The sequence below is a fragment of the Echeneis naucrates genome, chromosome 13 (genome assembly GCF_900963305.1).
Source record: "Echeneis naucrates chromosome 13, fEcheNa1.1, whole genome shotgun sequence".
Classification (NCBI taxonomy): Eukaryota; Metazoa; Chordata; class Actinopteri; order Carangiformes; family Echeneidae; genus Echeneis; species Echeneis naucrates.
In genome coordinates this window covers 21,085,131-21,106,158 of record NC_042523.1, presented here as the reverse complement: position 1 = coordinate 21,106,158, position 21,028 = coordinate 21,085,131, and the positions used below count along the sequence as shown (strand labels likewise).

Below are 21,028 nucleotides of genomic sequence, written 5' to 3'. Positions count from 1 at the left end.
CGGAGCCATAATGGAACTCTAAATAACTCATAGTGAAATGTTTTATTTTGTAAATAGGTGTGCTCGTTTAAAGACACTCCGTGCTCTCCCGATCACGTGATATTTGGGAATAAGAAGAAAATCCGGAACAGTGACTTTATCTGAACTGTGGGGTGCCATAGGGTTGAAACAGCTGAAAAAAAATATATGAAAATAGATTTGGTTGGCATTTATTTAATTTAGATTGATTAACACGGGGTCATCGATAGTGGTTATATTTAAGATGATAAATAGGCATCTTAAATTTATGTCTCAATCAGAAAAAGAACATTCAACCTCAGTGTTTCCTCGGTGAATTCTTAGATATCCAAAACAAGCACAGCCACAGTATTAAATACATAAATATAGGTTTCGTCCCTGTCTGGAGTCCCAGTGTGTACATTACACATCATTCATTCATTCATTCATTCATTCATTCATTCATTCATTCATCTTCTGCCTCTTAACCTAAACATGATGTCTTTGGACGGTGGGAGGAAATCCACACGGGCTGATCTTTAAAACTATTACTTGTAATTTTATACCTATCCATGCTCTAACCTCCATGTGTACATATTATTGTAATATTTCTATTTCCATTGTTTTTTATTCCAATGTGGAACATCTGTATGGAGCAGACCCCCCCGCCTGATTAATAATGAAGTATTTCTGATTGGGATCAGCCTGTCGGGACCTATTTACAGTAAATGATCGGTTTCTAAAAAATAATAAAGGAAAAAAAAGGAGTCAGGGAATTAGACGACAAACTCCGCCCTCGTCGCCACGTCAGAGAGCGAACTCGTGCTCCGAAACGAGCGCACCCCCCGTGATTCCGCTGACTGACTCGGTGAATGAGAAAAACAAAGAGCCGGTGACTTTTCAGGGAAACACACAACGCTCCTCAAGCTCCTCGGAAACATGGAAACCGGTAGGTTGGGGGTCACTTCCCCCCCGTTTCGGTGCCGCTGGTCGGTGTTTGCCGGCAGCCCGAGCTCGGTGTGTGTTTGACAGCCGGACGTTGACAGCTGAGCGAGCTAACATGCTAAGCTAGCACAATTCGCGACTGTTAGCGTCCCAGCCCGCTAGCACGACTCCGCCGTTGTTGTTCGGGGTTTTTTTTTTTTGTTTTTTTTTTTTACTTCCTCCGGAAAGTTGAGACGGTTCATCCCGGTTAGATTGTCAGCAAAGACCCGAAACCCCGTCTCAAACACTCAGACGGATATCACAGCTGGACTCGGTGGTTTAAAACTGGTGTCAGCTCCCCGAAAACTGGGAATGTTAGCATCTGCTGCTAGCTAGCCAAGAATGGAGTTGGACGTGCTGTCAAACTCTTTAAAGTGATGGTGATTCATCTGACTGTGGTTTCTGCAGGAAGAGCAGCCCCCCCCCCAAAAAAGAGGACCTTTTCCTCTATTCCAATTCCTCTCCTAAAACAGGACTTATCAACGATTGATATATTGAAGATTACCGTAAACCGGGCAAGTTGTTGAAAAGGATTTTTTTTTCATAGCCAGGTTTCATAACACTTTACTGTCACACAAAGATTTAGGCTTCAGTCATTTGGGTTATTTCTTACACTCATTTTAACGAGATTTTCCCTTTTTGTAGAAGATGTGTGTGTATATATATTCCACCTATTATTAAAGCCTGTATGAAAACACGGACTGTGATGGGGCCATGTGACTCTTTGGTTTCTTTGGATTTTGGTCTGCTGAGCCTCCACAGTCATTAGGCTCCATGCCAGCTGGAGTTTAGGCCTTTTGCACATGGAGCACTGATGGACATAATACAGTGCTTAGCTAAAATAAAGCCAGTTGTATAACCAGTGATGTGTAAAGTTGCAAGTCACCCTGGCTGCCTGTGCTTGCCCCCCTCCATTGAAAACCACCGTGGTGTCCGTCCACACCATTCATGCCCACGCTTGGTGGATGACATGCCAGGCTGAAGGACCGACCCTTCAGTTAGGATCAGTTTTTGTAGTATTTTTTTCTTCAGCACACACCCTCCTCGGCTACTATGCTGATACAGGCACATTTTTTATTTCCCCCCTGTTAGCTGTCCATACTCATCAATGTCCAAAACTTTGGCAGAGTACCCCCATGCAGTCCTACTCTTGAATTATTATCCACTTAAGGCTTGCTTCTTTCAAAGTCCACGACTGCCCCACCCACCGCCGATGATGGCATGACATTTAATGAGGTTTGCCACAGGCTTAATCTTTCACAGTCATCGCATTTGAGCGTTGTTACAATGGAAAATAACTGAATGCAGCCTAGAGAGAGGGGTTGAGCACCAGGCAGCATGCATGACTAGGCAATGTTCCTCTCAATGTTTAATTGCTTTACACTATGATTTGATGGAATTATAAACCACACACTGGTGCCGCTTTGGTTCTGTCAAAGTGTGTGTGTGTCTGTGTGTTCCCCTGTTCAGGACTAGACAAGTGCTCCCCATGACTGATTCCAACCCTCAGCTCCCCAAGGCCACTTATAGTACTACTAGAAAGCATTCTCAATTTCTCGGTTGTTTACTGCTGCCTGTCCCCTTTCCAAGTCTGCACATCAGACAGAACTGTTATCCTAATTGTGTTTACCATCCTTTTCCTTATCTTTTTTTCCACCTTCCATCTCTGCATGGATGGTGGAAAAAGGATGTGCCAGACAGTTTTTGTACTCAATAAAGGATGCAGTTATTTTATGACTATTGATCTGATGTTTTCCAGGCATTATTGCAACATCCGAGTGCTTGACTGCTCATAAATTAGATGTTAAGTGGGACGTGTATATGCCTTAAGTGCACAGATGGTTAATCGGAAGTGGAATTTCTTCCTCCAGTGTCAAAACATCTGTCCTATATTTTAGTCTTCATATTGTTCATCCCTTTCTACTTCTCCTTTCTTGCCCCTCCAGGTCTGAGTCAGGAGAAGGTTGCCATCTTCCTCAAGCGGCTGCGGGCTGAGCCACGTTACCTGTTGGCCCAGAATGTGTCAACATGCATCGATCCATTAGAGGTTTGTCTGCACCGACAGACTGTCCAGGATACTGTGCACATCTTCCAGCACTCTATCCCCACAGAGGGCAAGCCCATCACCAACCAGAAAAACTCAGGTAGGACTTAACATTAATGATGAAGCAGGAAAACATATGTTTGTATTTGACCATGTATTAGTGTTTTGGTGCTCACATGAATATCACTATAATTATTGGAACACAAGCAAATACCATTGTCACACACCTCTTCTCCAAGGGCTCTTCATGATTATTCAGAGACCACAGGTTACAATCTAAATTCAGATAATATTTTTATCTTTTGACTGCAATAACACAAAAAACGAGGGCTACAGACACTCTCACTTTTCATATGATGATATAGAATTGTTTTGTGGTTGTGACTCCCAAACAGAATTATCTGTTTTATTTGTTAAACTGTAAAAAGAATCAAACAAGGATTTCATGGAATATATGTATGATGCGGGTTAATATATACGCCTGTAAATTAACGTGCACACTTTGAATCTCACATGAAACCTGGAAGTTATTTAAAGCGTAAATGGACAACATCTATCTCCTAATTTCGTACTGAAAATTCAAATCAGTTTAGTTGTGTTTTGAGTTTCTCAATAAAACTACGGCATTACCACTCACACTAAAATGTTACTTTCCAATTTTGTTGAATGGACTACAGTGCCTTATAGCCACTGTGGAAGGTGCAGATGGTAGGCTGCAGGTATAGGCTACAAATTTTCTTGCCCCAAAAATAAATAGAAATTCTTTATTTGTTCTTGGGATTTTGGAGACCTTTTTTTACCTGCATGTTTCTCAATATCTGTACTTGCCTTCTTTTTATCACCCAGGGAGATGTTGGATCTTCTCGTGCCTCAACGTCATGCGACTTCCTTTCATGAAGAAATTCAACATAGAGGAGTTTGAGTTCAGTCAGTCCTATCTCTTTTTCTGGGACAAGGTATGACATGGAATCACCTGTCTGTTTTCAGAGCGTGACAGCTCAGAGATAAACTGTCTATTCCTGCACTGCACATTTATTTGTTTATTTGGTTGTTGCCTTGTTGTGTCTTGTAATTTTATATATATATATATATATATATATATATATATATATATATATATATATATATAGTAATGCTTTGGGGTGTTTTTTTTTTTTTTGTTGTAATATATATATATATATAGTGTCAGAATTTGAAGAGTCCTGTAAATGGTTTCTGTTGTTTTGCAGCCAGGATGTGTTATTTAGCTGTGTTGTACTACTATGCATTCATTGTCCAGCTAAAACCCCCTTTTGTGTGTTTTGGTCAGTGCTCTTCCCAGCTGACGTCACAGTGACACCTTCCTCACTGTTTTTATCTCTGTCTGGCCTCATGTGTTTTGCACCACAATTACACATTATTCATTTTGTCAAGTGCCAGAAGTGGAGACTAAAACTACCTGTAATAACTTTTAAAATGTAAGCACCACATTTCAATTTCAACAATTCTCTTCAAAAATTTAAAGTGTTTTTTTTTTTGTTTGTTTGTTTGTTTGTTTTGTTTTTGGGTTTTTTCGTTGGGGTGGGTGGGGGATGTCATACTAGTCGTGCTCTCAATGCATCGGGAGAAATAATGGCTGTTAAAAAAAAAAAAGGCTCTACATTCTGATACATAAGAGGCTAAAGTCCTCATTTTTATTTTTATTACCTTAGTCAAACTACAATCCCAGTGTCAAGTCTGTATTACATATATTAAAGCAGACTGTGATATTATCAGATAGTAGGCCTTACCCTTTGTTTTCCTCCCTCCATTTACCCACAACATTTCTTGATTGTGTTTGTTCTCTCTCTTGTGCAGGTTGAGCGTTGCTACTACTTCCTCCAGGCCTGTGTGGAGACAGCACAGAGGAAGGAGCCAGTGGATGGACGCCTCGTTCAATTTCTGCTCTCTAATCCGACCAATGATGGAGGGCAGTGGGACATGCTGGTCAACCTCATTGGTTAGTACTCATCATTGTACACAGCAGCGTTAACACAAAGTTCTTGTGTAATCAGAAAAATTTACTGTGTTTGATCTAAATATGTAAGTTGTCTAACAGAGGAAAGCACTGATTGTCCGATTGCGCTAATAATAATAATTTTTTATAATTTTGTTTTTTACTGTCCTGTCTTCAGAAAAATATGGCGTCATTCCAAAGAAATGCTTTCCAGAGTCACACAGCTCAGAGGCCTCTCGCAGAATGAATGACATCCTCAACCATAAGGTACCTTTACACATTTCCTGCAACTCATGCTAATGCAATCAAGGTCACATATCAGTAAGTGACTGTTGTTTTTTTCATCTCACTGTGTTGCAGCTGAGAGAATACTGCCTAAGACTGAGGAACATGGTGGCAAGTAATGCCACTGAAGCTGAGTTGTCTGAAGCTATAGACAGCATGATAGAGGAGGTGAGGCTCAAAGAGCACACACACAGATGTTTCCTGTAGCATGTTTTGTATGGGCTATTTCCACCACCGGAACTTTACCAGGCTTTTGAGGAACCTTTTGAGGATCAGAGGAACATAGCCAGTGTTATACTTGACAATGCAGTCCAGGAACCAAAGGGATAGATTTTTCCTAGAATTTATCAACTTTTAACATTAACACCTCAGTTGGTGGCTTTCTTAGCTGTGAAAAAGAGAAGAAAAGAAATCTAATTGTATTGACAAAACAAGAAGTGGGTATGAAATGACCACCAGTGCTAAAAGAGGGATATGAGGAATTATCTGAGGATATCTCACTAGTGTGACTGGCTTTGTCTGTATGCATTTTTAAGAGGAGGAGAAACAGGAGAGCATAAATATATTAATAATTTTAGTTCCTAGATTATCTCCTCTAGTTTTATAGCTGTCGCAACTGTTTGATTTGTTAAAAAATAACAGTTTGACTGTTTCATAATACATCATAGCTTTTATACGCTGGTATTTTTATTAATTTTTATGCATTGACAATGAAGAAATAACACAAGAACTTATAGCTTACATCTTGTTGAGGTTTTTACATTGCTGCCTTTTTACCAGTAGAGGGGGCTGTTAAACAATAGTTTAACAGCAGTGAAGAGGCTGAAGTGACAGTTGTTGTGGGGAATTATAGATTCAGGTTTAAAATTGAGTGTCAGTGAACCATAAATATATTTAAAGAGTCTCAAACCTGTGTGGAAGCTAATGGGCATCCAAAGAAAGAAATAAATTGTCGATTTGTATGGGGATAAGCTGTGTTAACATTTTTGATGCATTGTTAAGACAATAGTGTATATTTAATAGGGAGGGTTTAGGAGCACTAAAAATACAGTGTTGCTTATGAACCCCAGATAATGAAAGACCATAACAGAAGCATTCCTGACTGCTTGATTCACTTATTAATATGTACAATGTGTGCACATCATATCTTGTAAAGCCAAGCTACCAAAAAAAAACCAAAAACACCTGCACACTGCCCATAGATGTCACAAAGTTGAAAAGAGTGATCTTGTTCATGCAACAGACTCTCACACAAGATAAAATCACCTCTGGACTAACTAAATACAACTAAAATACAATGCGGACGGCATAACAAACATTACATGCCAATATGTGTATTTACACTTGCAGTGAATGAGTCATGTGCTTGCAGTGTGTGTTCTTTTGGTCTGAACAAGTAACATTGTGTTGTTTTTGTATTCATATGAGCCTTTTTTCCTGTTTCCTGTCTCTGCGTCTGGTGAGTGTGTGTGTGTGTCTGTGTGCCTGTGTGTGAGTGAATGCACAAGGGGCCAGCCAGTCAATCAGCCTCCTATTGAGATGATTGCATGCTGTATGGGGGTCTGGTTAACTATCCTTTGTTGTCAGCTGTTTGGTTGTATTGTACTGCTGCCTGGTTGCTTGTTTAAACAGTCGCCTGTATCTCACAGCGGCCTCGTTGATGCGCAGCTATCACAGCACACACACACACAAATACGCATTCACACCAACACCAAATTGTACACACACAAACATATGTTGTGCAACAACAAAGATGACTCCCACTGCACTGCATGACAGGGTGTGGGGAGGAGGGTTGTCAATGTGTTTGTTTGTCCACCTGGTAGTGGTTTGTTTAATGAAACACTGCTCTGTCACAGCTGGTGGTGATGGAGGATTCTGTCATGTCAAAAGTACGACCCGTGTAAAAAGCCAAATTCAAAGATATTGTTGCACATTGCATCTGCATCTAAAGAACATCATTCCTTCGAGGAAGAAGTGCAGACGTTCACCAGGACCAGCATCACACAGAAAACACCATACTTACATATTTTAAAACAATAGATTTATTAAACACCTAGAAAAGGCTCTGAATCGACACAAAATTGAATGTGTCCCACCCTTGATCCTAACACACCCCTGCATCAAGTTCAATTCAAAGTGTGTGTGTGTGTGTGTGTGCGAGATGCTCCTAACAAACACAAATAGGCAAAAAATGACCTCCTCAAAAAGGATCAGTATTAAAATTATGATGCATGTAGATGTTTTGTTTGATATTAGTATAATTTCTTTGTCTGCAGGAAGCATTGCGGTCTCACTGAACTAAGTAGAATTCATTTGAAAACATTTTTAATATTTTATATTAAAATGAAAAAAATATTCATCATAATTTATTTTCTATAAAATAATGTCAGTCATAGCTTGCGAAATGGAAAACTTGGGTAACCAAATTAGCCATTAGAATAAATCATATAGAAAACCCGTGGATACAGTATTATGAAAGTTAGCCTACTAACTCATTATCTAACTCATTGTCCCATTATCTAATTTATTTAACTTGTTTCCTCATGGGAGAGAAAAATGTCTGTGCATTTTATCACAGTTTTAAGAACTTTCCAAATTACGATTGTGTGCCTTGGATGTGCACCAGCAGAAATTTCAAGTCATGACATACAATTAATCTAAATCACTATTTGTATACATTGAAAAAGGACCAATTCCAGATTCATTGTGGAGTTGCATACTTTTCTTTAATGGGTTACACTGACCGGGCTGTAAGGTGTGTGGTCCAAAACCATTGACGTGAACTATTTCTTATCTGGAGTTTGAGCTGCCTCCAACTTAAACAACACTGTTTCATATTAAGTCTGTGATTGATGTGATAAGCTTTGGATGACTGACTGCCCATCAGTCAGGTGCTGTATTTGTGGTTATCACAGTGTGTATTAGTAGGGTGGCATTACAGTGTTTTTCTTCATCTGAGCACTTCTAGGAGCTGTCTCTCCAGATTAAGTATACAAACTAACAGAGGTGATTTCACAGACCGCTTCATTGCTGACCATGTGTACATGTCCTTGTGTCCAAAACTGTGTTTGTGAACACGCTGTCATGCTATCCATGTGTGTATATAGGCTTATGTAGTTGGTTTTCTTGGACTCTCACAAGTGGGAAACTGGTGTTTCCTCCACTTGTTCCCATACATTTCCATTTATGTGTGAACATGTGTTTCTCAGGATCAAAGTGCCATGTCAGTCCTACTTTGGTGTGTATGGAGGTGATGCTGTCCACCCACCCTATGTGGCGGTTATGATTGCGCCCTGGTCTTTATCACACCAGCCCCACACACACTCCCATGACAAGGAACTGGGGTCAACTTCTCTGCTTTTACTTACTGTACCTGGCATGTGCTTTATAAAAGAAATCCCTTTGCATGTCAACAATCTGGTCAGGCACATATGTTAAAACCAAGGGCATTGCATTTTTCTAAAAACCTCAACAATAGAGGCTTAATCCACTTTAGCTTGCATCTGAAGCAAGTCCGGTGTACTATGTTTTTCCTTTTATAGATGCTGGTAGAGTGACAGTATCCATACGCTGCATTGATGGAGCATTAATTTTAGTTTCAAAGCCAGTTTTTCCTCTTTCATGCTGTATCTGGTGTGTGTTCCTGCTCCTCTACTACTGCTTACAAAGAAAGACACAAACAATTTAAGGCACATTCACTGGTAACTATACATGCACATGCATTACCTTACACACATGAATAACACACAGATGGTATCACTCATGCCACAACTGCAGTCCTTCCCTGCTCCATTGCGTCATGGAATCAGTAACACCATGTGCAGCTCTGGTCTTGGCTCTGGATGCACAGAGCACGATTACGAAGACAAATTTATGAAACAGACATCAACCAGCAGTAGGACTTTCTTGCTGCAGTTCAGGCGCTCAATGCTGCTGGCTATTGGCCCTGTTGATTTGTTGTTGGATGTGCATTGGTTCCTCCATCTTTTGGAAGCCAAAAGAACCATCTTACCTCAATTCACTGATTTTCATTGCACCATTGTTAGAATTTAATAATGACCACGTGTTGCATGTTTACAAAACATGGAAGTTCAATCAACACCTCACTCATTTTTATCCAAACTGTTTGCATGGTGTCATTGGCTTATGTTTACAGGTCCAGCTCTTTGACAAGAGTAATAAATTCACTTCCGGGCAGCAACAGGATGCACTGTTTCCCTACTAAGCAACATTTTCTTTGAACCTTTTCAAGTGATTTCTTTTTTCTTTCTTTCTTTTTTTTCTGCACAGCAAAAATAAAAGTTGAGGTCACTGAAGTGTTAAGATACGAATTAGATCATAATTCATCATTACATTTTTATTTATTTTTTTGCACAATTAAACTTAAAGAGCATCAAATGACTTAAATACTGTGACTTAAATTTAAACATTACATGCAAAGTTTTTACAGTGTCAGCTCTGTCTGGGGACCACACAGATGCACTGCATCTGAAGTGCTTTGCTCAAGCCTACCAGTATACATAGATATTTTATATTGTTTAGTATTTTTATGGTGCTGGGATTGGCTTGGCATCCTTACTGAATGCGTTGGTCTCGTGCCCCACTCCAGGTGGGTGGCAAACAGATGCTTTCCAGCATCAAGTGTGATTCCCCAATAAAATTCAGGCAGTTAGTTTATTTTCTATAAAAGACAAACAAACTCACCCTCAGACAATCAAGATGGACCTGAAGCTGCCTGCTTGCAAACTCCATCAGAGTCGGTGAAAATCGCTGGCTGTTGAAACCTTGAAACAATGCAGAGGTGTTCGATATTGAGATGTTGAATGAGATCAGGTTATTACCCAAACATCCTGTGTCCTGTGGATTCTATTGGAAGTCTATTGGAAGTTGAAACCATCAGTATTGTCTACTTTGCAGATCCAGTTATTAAATGTAAAATATATATATTCTTCACATGTCCATGCTGCACTTTTCCTGCATTCTCTGTCAGGAAAGTATATCTGTCACTGAGGCAGCATTTGTTTCATCTGTCTACCCAGCGTTTCCTCACACATACTTAATTTGCCCCTGCCATGGGAGTATGAGTGAATATACTGCATGAAGTGAGAAATTTAAAGCAATGTGGAGGTTACCAGGAAGAGCAGAGCTGTTCTTTAGGAAAAGAAAACACAAACAAAAAGGACAAATGAAGAGAAAAGGGTGAGGTTCAAGAGGTAATGGTGATGTCATGGGTCTCGTGAAGATGCTCAGGGCATCTGGACAAACACAGACCAGACAGGGGAATATGCACCTTGGCAGTCTAAACAAAGTGTTTAAAATAGGAGGAAGATGGGGGTGTGAAAGGTCAAATAAATGACTTTGTTGACTTGGGACATGTGTGTATTTTTATGTGTCTGTCTTAGATTTTTATGTATTCTGTGATGAAGACGTGTGTGTGTGTGTAAGTGTAAGTCAGGCATTGAATTTCTACATTTTTTTGCAGGTGTTTGGGGTGAGAATAGTAACCTCAGTTGGATCAGTGTCTACAAACCCAAAAGCAAAAGAATGTCATTTTTATGTAGGTTCATTAAATATGTGTTGACTGAGCATGGGAAACTGCTGCCACGGCTGCTATATTACCTCAGGCAAGGCCAAAAATAACCCCCCTCCCCTTTTACCCATTAGCTCTATATTCAGCCAGACATAAGTTTAATTTGTCTGGATATCAGTAGTAGTAGCTAATAAAAATGGTGCATTAAAGTTTACAGAGAAATGTGGTCTTAGGGTTAGTTGGCCGATAACCATATTCAGTGTGATGTATCACTATTTGTACACACTGTGTTGTAGACCCACTGTACATTAACATCTGCCTTTGGTCAAACCAGTCAGTTACTGTCTAGTCGCACTTCTTTTATCTGAAACCAACAACTTTCTTCATTTTATTTGCCACTTTCTAATCACATTCGATTGGAAACGCATATGCTGAGACTGTGGGGACAAGAGCAGAGGATGGCAGAGGTGAAAAGCAAAAAGGGGAAATTCCTGAGATAACTATATTGGAGGTTAGAAGGGCCAGATTGACAGATGGCCCAATCCAAACAACCCAATTTAGTCCACAGGAACTCAGTCTGAACTTGAGCGCCGCAGGAAGGCGCACGAGGAGGGAGGGGGGGAAAAGGGTGTGGGGTGCAAATGGGGAAATGGAAGGATATGCAGAAAATGGGAGGGGAGGAAGGCAATGCAGAGAGGGAAAAGAAGTCAAAATTTAGAGACCCAGAGAGGCCCAGCCCCGACGGATGAGTGTACGCAGGGATGTGGAGTTAGGGGGATTAGATGAGCACATGTTAAGAATATGAATGGATTCACACACTTCTCCAATGACGCTAAAATGTTATTCTTTAATTTGATTGGTGGTTCCTTTTTCTACGGTGTAGGAGAAGCAGTATTTTTGTATGAAATCTCCAGTCTCTGTGCACATACAGTATATTCCATAACATGACGGCTGGCCACATTTTTCTTTCTCTGAAATTTAATTTAATAATGTTTTTGGGCATAAAATACAAGTTTATAATCTTTGATTGCAATGTTTAAAAAAAAAAAAAAAAAAAAGTTGACGTTGAAACTGTTTTTGGTGCAGGTGTTCCGAGTGGCCAGCGTTTGTCTAGGGAGCCCTCCTGAGACCATCTGTTGGGAGTATCGGGACAAGGACAAGAATTTCAATCGCATGGGACCACTCACCCCCCAGGAGTTTTACAGGGAGCATGTCAAACCCCTATACAACATTCAGGACAAAGTATGATCTCAATGGCCTTTACATACAAGAGTGAAATGGAAAGTCCAAAGATGTGCCGTCTCTGACTTCTTGTTTCAACTACGTATTTTCAGGTCTGCCTTGTGAACGACCCTCGACCCCAGAACCCATATGGGAAGCTGTACAGTGTTGAGTTCCTGGGTAACATGGTGGGGGGCCGCAGCACTCTGTACAACAACCAACCCATTCAGCTGCTTAAAAAGGCTGCGGCAGACTCCATCAAGGATGGAGAGGTCAGTTGGGCCACACTGATCAAATTATTGGACACAAGTATGTCTCATTTTTATGTGTGAGCTTCATTGATTTGAATCTTTTTCTACTAGGCGGTGTGGTTTGGTTGTGATGTTGGGAAACATTTCCACGGCAAGCTGGGCATTAATGACATGAATGTGTGAGTATAAAGCCATGCAGTACTGGAGTGGTAATCAGAAGGCTCAGGAGGATTCCTGATTATTGATTATTGTGTAGATGAACAATACAGCTTTATATAAAAGCTGTTGCACTTTGCTGACCCAGTCAGCCAGACTGGATCCTGGTAAGTTAAGTGTCCCTCTCTGCCCTTGAAGACATTCGGTATGAAGCTCACTGTAGTGCCAACCATGGCCTTGTGATATGGCTTCATTGGCTTCTTTTGGAAGTTAAGGCAATTGTGTGCTGTTCACGTGGTTTTGATTTCTTTCTTTGTTAAATGCAGTAGGTATGAGATGCAATATGTGCCCTTTTTATTTCTGAACTTTTTAACGGCATGTTGTTATAAAGCCAACATCCTTATTTTCATGCCACGTCCATGGCAGGGTTCACATGACTGAACCATCACTCATTTGTTTTCGAGAGGTGTTGGCCTCTCCACAGGGGAAAGGTTGCTTATCTTTGCCCCTCAGGTGCAGCGGTGCATGTGTCTGAGCTGCTGGCGCCAGGCTTAAATTTGCCTACTGAACCACACCAGCATGGTGCCGAATGTCTGGTACCATCTGTGTTGAAGCTCATCTTTCAGACAAATCTTTTCTTGTGCCAGTAGATTATATTTGGAATGAGGCAGCAGCTTAATGGTGCTTCATTTCTACAGTTGTGTTAAAGAAAGGAATAAAAGGGTGAAAATTCTTTTTGCCCATATAGAACCACAAAGGACATCATCATGCAGTAACTCTTCTCCTTCACCTACAATAAATAATTTGCTATATTTTGTATTGTTGTAAAGTTAATAAAATACCAAACTTCTAATTGAGTAGACAGTCTAATGTGAGGTGTTCCTCTGTTGTTTGTGTGTGTAGGTTCAGCCATGAGCTGGTATTTGGAGTTTCAGTTAAGAACCTCTCCAAGTCAGAACGGCTGATATACGGAGACTCCCTCATGACCCATGCTATGATCCTCACTGCTGTCACAGACAAGGTAAGCTCACATAAACATACAAATAGGTGTGTGACTGTTCAGTAAACTCAGGCAAACATGCAGTATGTATACAAGCTGACCAACAGAAGTATACACGTGCAGAGTCTCCCACAGCTTATTGGATCAGTCTTTCTGCATGTTTATGCTCCTTTAATCAGCTGCAGTTTTCATAGTGCCGTCAGTTTCTCCCCTCATAAGTAACCCCAGCTGTCACTGACTGCTGGGGTTACTTATGAGGGGAGAAACTGACACTTTCTTTCATCTTGTTTCTGCCTCTCACCGTTATCTCTTCCTTGTTTGTCATTGTTTTGCTCTCTCAGGACGGGAGAGAAGGCTATGAGAAGTGGAGGGTAGAAAACTCTTGGGGGGACGACCGTGGGAACAAAGGTATCAAAGCTCATCATCACAGCTCTTTGATTTTTATTTTTCTTCTTTAGTTGAAACTTTTAAGAAATTACCCGAAAAACATATTTTAACTTGGAGTAATGTGCTGCTTGTTTGCTGAAAGCATCTAAAATTGTTTACTCCTAAAATCGCATGCATACTTGCAAAAATGTCCTCCTGCCTCTCTGTTTCTCTTTCACATCTGTCTCACACCATGGTTTCTCGGGACAAACCATCATCTTCCTGTTTGAGTCTATTGAATTATGAATAGGATTAGGCTGAGAGGTTCCCCTGTGTTGCTGCCTTACGAACTTGTAATTGGCTGTGTCCTGTTTCATAAGGACTCACGGACAAACATGGAGATAATGCAGCCCCCTGTTGTTTTGCTTTTTTCTGGGTTTTTGTAGCTCAAAGCCTCTGGGTTCAGTTGTGTAAACATCGTTACAGAACAGACTAGTGAACCACTGTTGCAGCTGAGGTAACAACTAACACACTTTCCTGCTTGTAATGCTGAAAATCACCACTCATTACATCACTGAGTTTGTGAATTTTATTTGCACTGTGCTGTTTACTTCCCCCTGGCTTTTAGCCAACAGTACAGTTTGCTATTTCACTCAGAATTTTACTTAAGAAGGAAAAATGGAAACTTACAATCTTGCAAGCACATTAGCTTGGTTGCTAAGGGAGAGGAATTCCTGACAGGCTATTCAAAATATGGATTTGCACCATTGAATTCATAACTCAAAATGCAAACCATTAAAATGCCAAAAAGTTGTTAGTCTCCTCAATTTTGGGCTCTCAAGCTCTCCGTTCCCTCAGAGGTTATCACTGTAAAGACAGCTTGCTCACGGTCTTGGCAAAACTAGATGGGGAAAAAAAAAAAACTGGATGGACTTCTCTTGACCCTGCAATCAACCAATGGTGATGGTTTAGTTGGAATGAACTGCTTCCCCCAGTTAAATTTTGCTGCTTTCAGTGCTGTTGTGACGAGGTCTTTAGATTTGTGTAAAACACAACTACATACGTAATAACGCCATGACTTGTCGTCACAAAATGTCTTATGTTGACCGGGAACTTTTGAACTTGACAGTTTATTTGTTTCGTGGTCGGATTACTACGTCCTGTTTTAACCACAGTCAAATTATTTTAACAAAGACAATCTTGGGCAAACTGCCAGTAAGTCTACATGGAAAATGTAGATGTTTGTTGTGAAGTAATGCAGCAGCTAGTCCACATGACTGCCACAGACTTCTTTCTCTACTGTTGCCTCTGTCCTTTTATTTCTGTCTCATCACTTCTGACCCTCTCCTCTCCATCTCTGGGCTTGACATTCCTCTGCAAATTATAGGAGAGTATTTCAGGTCAGTCATGCATCGTCTGGCAACACACACATACACAGTACAGCATGTACACACAACAAAAGACACACATTCTCGCAATATTTGCTTGAACCCACAAACCGTAGTGACTGTTGGAAAAACATGTGAAAACCCCTCAGTCAAATCAAATGTATTTCACGCATATCTTATTCCATAAACACCAAGATGGGGAAAGCCAGGCGCCCCAGCCTCTCCACAGTCAAATTAATAAAATTATTGGGAACAAAAGTTTGAGAAGTGAAATTCACTTGGGAATCCAGGGGCTTTTGCTTGTTTTGCTGAGGGGGGATAGGGGTACAAAGAAGAGAAAGAGATAGCGAATATGGGGGAAAGGAACGATGAAACAAAAATAAAAATGTAGCACAGGTAGGGATCGGTTAGAAAGTAGGAAAAACAAAGGCAAGCATATATACAGATTTTTGGAAAGATCACAAAGAAAAACTGGATGAATAGTGGGGAGAGCAGGGAGACAGAGTGAAAAGTGTGTTTATAAAGTTTGGCTTAACGTCTCCCTTTAGGCCTTTTAATATTCCTCCTAAACCAGAAGCAGTCTCTCATGAGAGGTTTAACTTGCTCTTTCCTCAGTCTTTCAGCCCTCAAACAGCTGCTGTTATGACTCTGCTTACTCCAGAACTTGCACTTTTACATAGTTTTCGACAAATGTTTGGCTATGCAGAGTGAGGTTTTTACTTTTAATTTGAAGGGACATTAGCCTGAGGTTAACTCCTCAATATTCATCATGAACTCTGAATGAGTTTGACACAGTGAGGGAGAAACTATTATTTCCTACCGATGTGGTTCAGCTGTTGAATAAACACATGACGGTGACGTTAATGTGGACAGAAGGATTTCCATGTTAGTGGATAACAGATTCTGGACGAGAAGCTCCAATAACTTTTAAGTATGCTTCTAATCTTTTGCCATTACATTTGCACCCAAGCAACAGTTAGGAATCTGACCCTTTACCTCTTTCTGAGGTTCCAATTATTTTAAATTAAATAGACAGCAGCTCTTGTTTGGGTTTACCACAGTCACTCTTCCGTTTGCCATCTTTTTACCACATGACACGTTTCCATGTTTTTTTGATATCAAAATACCACACTTTTTTCCTCACTGTGAAGCCTCAGAATCTTTTGCAGATGTAATTTCCTTTTTCGTATCAAGCCTAGAGAGATGATCATAGTCTTATTACTGCTCATTTAATTCTTATGACATTCAGTCCCTATTCCAACATCGGGTTATACACATTAAGAAAATTTTAAATAAAGGAAAACAGCTTATTTTTTTTGGTGATATGCCTCAATTGTCGACCTTGAAATGGACTGTCAACCTATCCAGGGGGACCCCACCCTCGCCTGGAATCTCAACTGAGATTGGCTCCAGCACTCCCCAAAACACGGATCGAGTGATTCAAAATGAAGTGAAAGTTAGTGGTTCTGATTCTCTGGTTGGATGCTATTGTAAGAAGAAAGGCACACAATAAGATGGTGTAGCTTAAAAAAAACTTCAGTCAGATCTGAACCTTCTTATTGTCATTTTTGCCTTTTATTTCACTTTTATTTTGCTGATCCACACTCCTAGCTTAGACTGGGTCCATCTGTTCTGGGACAGGACAGTCAGCCTATCCCTAAAAACAAATAGCGACACCCAACATTCACTCGCTCACACACATGCACACACACCGCCATGCCACCCAACACGCAGACTCCAGGAAACTCACATCATCACACACACGGACACCGCAGTTTGAACCAGACAACGTGCCACCTAAGATTTGCGTACTTGGAAGAACATGCATACGCAACACACTCACAGACACGCCATCTCTGATATATTGTTTGGAACTGTGGCATGTTCTTGCGGTTATCCTGACGTCCTCGATAAGTCAGCTCCACAGTGGGAGGGATGCTCTCTTTTGCTCAGCCCTGCACACATCAGAAAGAGAAAAGACGAGGTGACATCAAGGGGAAAAAAATGAGTGAAATTATTTGCCTTCACCACATGATCGGGGTGTAAAAATTGAGACATAACAAACTCCAAGTCTCATCCAACTTCCAATATGTATCAGTTCAGTTCTGGACTTGAGCTGCTGTTCTTTCAGATAACTTGGACACTTTGTTAATACTGGAGAAATCACACACACCAACATCTAACCCTCGCCCATCACCTCCTCTTCCAAGAAGAGATTAGGTTATCCTAAGTGGAACTTCCTAACAAGTGGAAGTTCAATGTATGCTTTCATAACCCAGATAGATTTGGCCACACTGACCTTCGATTCCCACACGCAGCCACAATGCGTGAGAGACAGACGTTGTTTAGTTTTACCAGGGTGGGCGTGCAGAGGTGATAGTAGAAATGTTGACTGTATACTGAATTGCTGGTTGTAAGAGAGCAAACCATGATGGGCGGGGGTCCTTCTCGTCCTCCACCCTTCTGCCTGTTGAAACAATAGAGTATGAGTAGAGTGATGAAGTGCACTGTTAAGAAATTAAAATATGGACCTATAGGCATTGTTTCTCTGGAATTTTTCTGACCAGCACTTCCTACTCCTTCTGTTTCCGCAAAAGAGTGAAAAACCAGTTCAAATAACTACATGATCCTTGTCTTGTTAGCCATATCCTTAAATCAAGTAGTTCTCTCAGAGTGCCTCACAACACATTCTTTTAGTGCACAGACTGATTGACTTTGGCTATTTCAGCAAAGAACTTCCTTGAGGATGGAGCTTTCTCTTCTTCAGATAAACAAATGCTATCTACGATTGAGACTGTTTTCAAGTGAGTTGTTTAGATGCGTTTGTTTATTATATTGATAATGATCAACGCATGTCCAAAGCTCTTTATGTGATAAAGAGGCTAAACAAGTGAATGCTAAGTTTTATTTAAAGTAAACAACCAAAATTACTCACATACAAATAAGTTTGGATCAACATTTGTACTGTTGGAGGCATACAGAGAAAGGGGCATATTGTCTGCTTGAATGTGCATCATGAAACGTCAACCAAAAAACTTGGAACCTGGTGCCTCAACAGGTGTCATCATGTCAGTGCTCAATGTGAGGCATATTTAGGCAACAATAAACACTTAAAAGAACCAGATTGCAATTGATGTTTTTTCTAATCTCTGTTCTGATAGAGTGCTACTTTTTCAGGCGATTATAAAACTATTTGGACTTTAATATGATTTAACATGATTGCTTGTCCTCTCTGTCTGTCTGTGTAGGTTACCTGATCATGACTGATGACTGGTTCTCTGAGTATGTGTACGAGGTGGTGGTAGACAAGAAGTTCCTGCCTGAAGATGTACTCGCGGTGATGCAACAGGAACCTATTGTACTTCCTGCCTGGGACCCAATGGGAGCCCTGGCGTAAATACAAAAATCCAGGTTTTAGCCCCAACCTCTGGTCTCTTTGACTCCGCCCTAGTCCTCGGCTGCTTTTACCTCCAATATTTTCCTGACACCTCCTTCAAAAACAGCCTCTTCTTCTAGACAAAATAATAAAATTTTGTTTTCTTTTTTACTGGACTGCTTTTGTCATTTTTTAATTAATTTATTCATATCTTCCAGAGCATGGAGGCACACACTGTACCTTTCGTATGTTTGAAGTTAATTAAAATTCATATCAAGTATTGAAATTGGGCCTTGACATTAAAATAAAGTTACTGAATCAAACGTTTCTTTAAAGTCAGCTTGTACGTACATTATACGGTTGTGTACATGCAAATATTGCTGTGAACGCTACTGTTTTATTTCACTTAGCTTCCTGTGTATTGTCTAGTTGTCTTTGTATTTTTTATATTACATTGAGGTTAATGTGTTATGCTTGTGCCAACAGCTTTTTCCTTGTGGACTTAGGCAAAAACAGCAGTTAATTACTAGTCTTAAAATAACACTTAGACAGTTATCAAAAACACTCAGTCTTCCCATAACTTCCTCAGTCTGCAAACAACACAGGGTTGAAAAGCAGCATACAGCATAGACTGCATCTAGGAATGTTATCAGAGGGAAAAGGTTATACTTGGATAACGCACCTTCATTTCTTTAGAGAACAGCTACATTGCTGTGTAAGGTTGAAACGCAAGATCTTCCTGACCGCAAGCTGACCTCATTCCCTCAGTGACGTAAGAGCACTTATTTCTTTAACGCCCTTTGCCTTCTAATGTCTGACTGGTAATTAAACTGTCTATTTAGCATCGCTGGCTGAAGATGAACGAGAAAACTGGGACATGACTGCTTTTCTTGTGACACAAGTGTGCGTGGTTTACTACTGCAGATTCAATAATAGCCTTTGTGAGATATGTCTTTCTCTCATATTGCACTCTGGGTTAATGATTATGTGGCTTTATAATAATCTCAAAAACATGAAAACAATGTGGCTAAGACTTCTGTATTGACTTCTACATCCTCTTATCCATCAACCAGCATATTTTCAACAGATTTTTCTCATTTTTTTCCCTCCTCCTCCATTACTTCCTTTGTTCTACCTCTGCTTGGCCTTTTCTTGCCTTTATTGAAAGCCTACCTTGTCTTTGTTTTATATTGCTTCTATTCTTTCTCATCTCAGATTTTAGTGTCAGATTTTCCTTTATGGTCACTTTATCATGCATTTGTGTACCATCAACAAAGAAATAATGTTCCTCCCATATCCACAGTGTATGTCTAGCTATCCTGTTCACACATATAAAGAAATATTGGTAAGTGAGCTCGTGCCACCCCTGGGATTTTTGGGATAAATTGAAAAATGTGCTTTCTTCAGAAGCCATGAAGAAGGAGATCTATCTCAGATCTATCTCCTAAGAACTTTTTTCTTACATCTAGGTTTGATGAAGATGAGATGGTTTTGAATCTTTAGTGTGTAATCTGGAGGCTGGATATTCAGCTGATTTTCAGTCTTTCTAAGCAGCCAGTGTTCAGTTTTGACCTCCAGCTCATCAGAATTATAGGAAACAATTAAACAATCTGAACGGACTTGAGGTAAAACCTCCAGAAAGATTTTAATCGTTTATGATTAAATGTATTTCATTCTGTTTTTTACAAAATGTGGTCATTTTAAAACAACTTGACATCAGTTATTGGAAATAATAAAAACTAAACAGCCAAAATATCAACGGTGACAATAACAATGAATTTTATACGCTGTCCCCCCTCCCCCTCCCACCCCACAATGCACCGCTGCTTGATGGAAGATGTGTATTGTGGGTAATTATTTTAACGGCAGATATGAGCCAGCCAATCAGAGCAGAGGAGGCTAATTTAAATGCTAACTTTTCTTTTTATCATAAAAGAAAACAACAATAACTATCAACAGTAAAACTTTGCTGGAGAAAAAATAAGGTTTGTATCATCTTGTCTGAAGACAGTATATTATATATATATATATATATATAATTTTGTGTGTGTGTGTGGGGTTATGCGTTATTGCCAAACTGATTCATCTTACTATGCTAATTTCGTTGAGGCTAACCGAAGGCTAACCAAACGAACTCAAAAAGGAGACTAAAATATAATTTCTTGTTTTGTAATTTTGCTAATTTGTGCCGTATAAATTGCTGAATCAAGTTTCTTTGTTACAAATTTATAATTGAGTCGTTTTTATCTCGCTATAATACTGTGAATTGACTTTAAAAAAAGTTTTATCACCAAACTGGTTCACAATTAATCTGTAAATTTACCTTTGCAATAACAATGTCTTAAACAAAATAGTTAAAACGTACCAAATTGTATCGTTAGGCTCCTGAATTTTATTTATTTATTGTAAATAATGATTTTTAGCCGTTTTTTGTGAATTATGTGAATGAAAT

General features: G+C 39.9%; 1 protein-coding gene across 1 annotated transcript; it reads left to right on the top strand.

The window, feature by feature from the left end:
- Window positions 1-816: 816 nt before the first annotated feature.
- Window positions 817-19,047, top strand: blmh (bleomycin hydrolase). The gene is made up of 12 exons (XM_029516900.1): window positions 817-946; window positions 2,928-3,125; window positions 3,872-3,981; window positions 4,862-5,003; window positions 5,179-5,267; window positions 5,361-5,453; window positions 11,905-12,060; window positions 12,153-12,311; window positions 12,402-12,469; window positions 13,350-13,467; window positions 13,788-13,854; window positions 18,449-19,047. The coding sequence occupies exons 1-12, from the start codon at window positions 937-939 to the stop codon at window positions 18,595-18,597; spliced, it is 1,359 nt and encodes a 452-aa protein (XP_029372760.1). The 5' UTR covers window positions 817-936; the 3' UTR covers window positions 18,598-19,047.
- Window positions 19,048-21,028: the final 1,981 nt, after the last annotated feature.